The following is a 5,655-nucleotide window of genomic DNA, read 5'->3' on the forward strand; positions in this document are numbered from 1 at the left end:
GTCGAGTAAGTGATTGCTCAAACTCGAAATAAAGGTGGCCCGTAGGCTTGGCAATCGAGCGAATGATTCAAACTCAATGCAATGTAGCCCATAGGCGTAATAGTTAAAGTATCCCGTAGGCTTAATGGTCGAGTGAGTGATTACTCGAACTCGAAATAAAGGTGGCCCGTAGGCTTGGCAATCGAGTGAATGATTCGAACTTGATGCAATGTAGCCCGCATGCATAATAGTTAAAGTAGCCCGTAGGCTTAATGGTCGAGTGAGTGATTGCTCGAACTCGAAATAAAGGTGGCCCGTAGGCTTGGCAATCGAGCGAATGATTCGAACTCGATGCAATATAGCCCGTAGGCGTAATAGTTAAAGTAGCGCATAGGCTTAATGGTCGAGTGAGTGATTGCTCGAACTTGAAATAAAGGTAGCCCATAGGCTTGGCAATCGAGTGAATGATTCGAACTCGATGCAATGTAGCTCGTAGGCGTAATAGTTAAAGTAGCCCGTAGGCTTAATGGTCGAGTGAGTGATTGCTCGAACTCGAAATAAAGGTAGCCCGTAGGCTTGGCAATCGAGTGAATGATTCGAACTCGATGCAATGTAGCCCGTAGGCGTAATAGTCAAAGTAGCCCGTAGGCTTAATGGTCGAGTGAGTGATTGCTCGAACTCAAAATAAAGGTAGCCCGTAGGCTTGGCAATCGAGTGAATGATTCGAACTCGATGCAATGTAGCCCGTAGGCGTAATAGTCAAAGTAGCCCGTAGGCTTAATGGTCGAGTGAGTGATTGCTCTAACTCGAAATAAAGGTGGCCCGTAGGCTTGGCAATCGAGCAAATGATTCGAACTCGATGCAATGTAGCCCGTAGGCGTAATAGTTAAAGTAGCCTGTAGGCTTAATGGTCGAGTGAGTGATTGCTCGAACTCGAAATAAAGGTAGCCCGTAGGCTTGGCAATCGAGTGAATGATTCGAATTCGATGCAATGTAGCCCATAGGTGTAATAGTCAAAGTAGCCCGTAGGCTTAATAGTCGAGTGAGTGATTGCTCGAACTCGAAATAAAGGTGGCCCATAGGCTTGGCAATCGAGCGAATGATTCGAACTCGATGCAATGTATCCCGTAGGCGTAATAGTTAAAGTAGCCCGTAGGCTTAATGGTCGAGTGAGTGATTGCTCGAACTCGAAATAAAGGTGGCCCGTAGGCTTGGAAATCGAGCGAATGATTCGAACTCGATGCAATGTAGCCCGTAGGCATAATAGTTAAAGTAGCCCGTAGGCTTAATGGTCAAGTGAGTGATTGCTCGAACTCGAAATAAAGGTAGCCCGTAGGCTTGGCAATCAAGTGAATGATTCGAACTCGATGTAATGTAGCCCGTAGGCGTAATAGTTAAAGTCGCCCGTAGGCTTAATGGTCGAGTGAGTGATTGCTCGAACTCGAAATAAAGGTAGCCCGTAGGCTTGGCAATCGAGTGAATGATTCGAACTCGATCCTGTTTGCCTAATAAATCTTGAACATAGAATATCGGTAAGGAGGAGAGCTTTCTTTGCAGGTCATTATACATGGGTTCATGTTTTGCGTGAGGGCTCGGGCCAACTATATAAGAGTGGTTCGTTTTGACCGTTTGACCCTTACAACGTTTCCCGTTGAGACACTGTTTGTCATGAAATAATGAAGTAACTTTCTTTGCATCGAACTTGATAATCATCACAGATGCGTTCAATGATAAAGCCCCCCCTGTGTACGAGGTTGATTTTAAAGAGGTCTCGGATACTCAGCAGTAGTATCATTTCCTCTATATGGCTGGTATCGATCTCTGATCGACCTTTGCTTTTTTGTAATGGTCCTAGAAGTCAACTGGTCATCTTCGACTCTTATTTTGGATTGATATCGATTGTGCACATCGGTCCAAGTAATAGCTGGGTACTCGATCAGATTTTGCTTCAGCCGCCGCGAAGCCCTCGAGCTCCGCTCATTTAGACCTTGAGTGAAAGCTTGAACAACCCAATCGTCTGTGACTGGTGGCAGATCCATTCATTCCATTTGAAAATGAGCTACGAACTCCCTTAGCATCTCGTTATCCTTTTGCATTACCTTAAACAGGTCTGACTTTCTGGTTTCGACCTTTATAGCTCCGACATGAGCTTTTATGAAGCAATCTGCAAGCATAGCAAAAGAATCAATTGAGTTAGATGGTAAATTATGATACCATATCATTGCCCCTTTTGACAGGGTTTCACCGAATCTTTTTAATAATACAGATTCGATCTCATCATCTTCCAAATCATTGCCCTTGATGGCACACGTGTAAGAAGTGATGTGCTCGTTGGGGTCGGTCGTTCTGTTATATTTGGGTATTTCGGGCATACGGAATTTTTCGGGGATCGGTTTTGGGGCTACACTCGAGGGAAAAGACTTTTGAATGAATATTTTCGAATCTAGCCCTTTTATCATTGGTGGAGCCCCCGGGGTCTGGTCGACCCTGAAATTATATGTTTTTACTTTTTTATCGTTGGCTTCAACTCATTTTGTGAGTTCCTCGAGCAATTTAGTAATTTCGGGAGTAGTCCCTGATTCTTGCTCATTTGGCTTCTCTATGGCTGGTTCCGTTCTGTGGGTGACTTCTCGAAGAGGATTGGGCTCCGGCCTGCTTTGTACCTGAGTTTGGCTCTGCAACCGAGCTATTGCTATTTGCTGGGCTTGTAACATCTCGAAGATTATCCGTAAGCTGACTCCGATCTCCTCCACGTTATGGGTGTCTCAAGCTACGGATCGAGTACCACCTTGAATACTCCTTTCCGGTTCGGAACGCTGATTCGCCTCTAGAGCTATTTGTGAATTGACAACCAATGATACTTCGGCTCGAATTTCGGGTGCTTCGATTTGAGCCTCAGCGCCTTCATCGAGTGACCTTCCAGCCCCGCGTACCAAGTTGTTGGTTTTATCTTGAAGGCCGGCTTCGTGGTCGATAGGTGAAGCCATTGCTGATTTGAAGTTGCAAACTGGCATGTACTTTAGGTTCATATCAAACGATCATTATTATCCTTAGCCTCACGGTGGGCGCCAAAGTGTTTACTGAAAAAATCGGCTAACGTTAGATTTGTGGATGGTTCTAAGGATATGCGATATTTGATGTAAATCGCGTAGAGAAATGGAAATATGTATATTGCTGACTGTAAGAACGAAAATAATAAGCAAAAAGAATGAATAAGTAAAACAAGCACAAGGGGATTACTATTAATATCTAGAGTAAGTGATCTTTTTTATGTTCAACCTGCTCTAGCTTACAAGGATTCCCCCTTTTATAGAAGAGGGTCATTACCAAAAAATAATAAAATAAAACATGTAGTGGAAGACCCATAATGACTTGTCTCTTCCTTGATTCCTTCCAAGATTCTCTTTCTTTGTGTGGTTGCAACGGCTCTTGTCTGTGAGCTCGATACTAGCTCGAACTCGTTACTGGGTCGGGCCCTTCGGTCTTGGATCGAGTTCGACCTTCGAGATGGGCGTCGCGCATTTCCGACCTCGAAGCAGTGCCTTGCGGATCGATTCAGTCACGGGCTAGATAGGATTATCGAGCCGCCTCCTCGAGCGACCTTCGGGCTCGAGGTTCGTTAGTACCGACCTCAGAGCTCACTCCCAAAATCTCATTCCGACTTCTTAACACTCGAACTCGATCGAACGTAAGAAGGTCGAAATCTATTTCGACGGTATACAGCTTTATCTCAAACGATTACAACTATACATCTTATCAAAGTAAGAGCATGAAAAATTGTGCTTCATGGTAACAGTTTCTTGTATTTATTCAGGAATTGACATATTCTCCCAGTATAGACACAAACTTGAACAACATTTAATCAAAATAAATAAATAAATTAAACAAGCTTTTATTGGAACAAACAATAAAGAATTTCACACCACCATAAGGAAAACAACCAATCCCATAAATCACCAGGCTATGCATCAATCTTCAAACCTTTGGAATTAATATAATGAAGTGTCATCTCCTAATTAAAACCTTGAGCTCTTGCATTCATGAGAATAGCCTTGAGGAAACCTCTTTTTATCAGCGCAGTAGTTGTAAACCATGTGTCTACTTTGCACCCATCGGACTCTATTCCTGCCCTTAGCATCAAGTTCTTGATTTTGCCATGCCTTAGCATTGCCTGCAGAATCAGTGGACTTACATGAAGAGGCGCCGGATGTGACTGCGCAGCCATCTATTTTGAAGTTTCTGTAGTAAGCTGTGAAAGGAGCATGTGTCCAATCAGTCTTGACTCTGCCTCCTTGTGTAGCCCACTCATCTGCATTCCATAAGCTGCAGTACACTTTCATTGGTTGGCTCTTTGGGAATGGAATGCCATTGTTTTCATGGTTGTTGTATACTCTAATTGGAATGTTATCCACCAAGAACCTGATCCATCATATTGAAAAAAATGTAAGCAAAATAAAATGTTGTGGAGTAATAAAAATAGAATTTAACTTCTTTATGTATTAATAATATAAAAAATATTTAAACCATCAGATAACATACTATCAGTATATAACATGATTAAAAAAACAGCTTACACTATGCGGTTAGAATTCCACACAATGGTGTAAGTGTGAAATGCTGCAGTTGGATCGAACCAAAGGTGGAATTGTTGTTCTTTGTTTCCCTTTCCTTGAGAATAGACGTTGGTATGGACAGTGTAGGGCTCGCCCGTCGTATTACCCAAGAACTCGAAATCGATCTCATCATGTCCTTCTCCTTGTGAAGATAACTGATCAAGAAATAAAGAACATGAAACAAAAGTCAAATCATCGTAACTTGGAAATGAAAATAGACTTAAATTTATAAAAATCGAAAGTTGATGAATAGCTTACAAAGAAGGTGGTGACAGTGCCAGCAGAGTTTCCAGGAACGAGTTTGAGTTGCATGTCAAATCTTCCAAAGAGATATTCATTCTTGGATTGAAAACCTGAACCAGAAAGTTTGTCAAGGGACAGGGAGAGGCCCTTGCCTCCTTCTGTTATTTTACCACGTCCTTCGCCCCAAGTGATCTCTGCAAGATTATTAAAATTAGCTGAGGCAGCAACTAGGCTGCCCATTAGAATGGAAATTAGAAACAAATGAGAAGCCATTGAAATGCTGAAGAGATGATAAGAGTAGTAAGAATGGTGATTCTTTAGGTTGCTTAAAGGAGTTCTTTTATAGGTGGACTATGAGGGCATTATATTATTCCTTTTGAGAACATGAGAGGAAGTAGAGGCTCAAAATGGAAGAAATATGGGCAACTGGACAACAATATTATTGAGCTGGAAACCTTAGTATATTCGTAAATCGTAATCATTGCGGACCAAATACTTGTTTGCGCGTGGTTTCTGTTTTTGACCGATTATAGGGATATAGTTTACCTAATTTATATTACCACATCTGAACATGCATTTTTCTGTTCTAAAGAATAACTAAAAGTAGCCATTAGGATCCAGCTATTAGTATTATGATACAACATGGCATGTGAATACGTGAGGCTCTCTATTTTCTCTATTTACTTACATGCAATCAGTAACAGAATACTTTTTATTGAATGAAGTTTTATCTTTACATACGATGGATATAAATGGATTAGAGGATACAATTAAAAAGAAAATAGGAGATATAATATTATTATGTTAGTTAAATAATCAA

General features: G+C 41.6%; 1 protein-coding gene across 1 annotated transcript; it reads right to left on the reverse strand.

Moving 5' to 3' along the window:
• Positions 1-3,762: 3,762 nt before the first annotated feature.
• Positions 3,763-5,157, reverse strand: LOC107822019 (xyloglucan endotransglucosylase protein 7-like). Its single transcript, XM_016648508.2, has 3 exons — positions 4,851-5,157; positions 4,554-4,747; positions 3,763-4,398 (listed from the first exon to the last, which is right to left on the reverse strand). The coding sequence occupies exons 1-3, from the start codon at positions 5,106-5,108 to the stop codon at positions 3,996-3,998; spliced, it is 855 nt and encodes a 284-aa protein (XP_016503994.1). The 5' UTR covers positions 5,109-5,157; the 3' UTR covers positions 3,763-3,995.
• Positions 5,158-5,655: the final 498 nt, after the last annotated feature.

This window comes from Nicotiana tabacum, chromosome 2 (assembly GCF_000715075.1).
Source record: "Nicotiana tabacum cultivar K326 chromosome 2, ASM71507v2, whole genome shotgun sequence".
Classification (NCBI taxonomy): Eukaryota; Viridiplantae; Streptophyta; class Magnoliopsida; order Solanales; family Solanaceae; genus Nicotiana; species Nicotiana tabacum.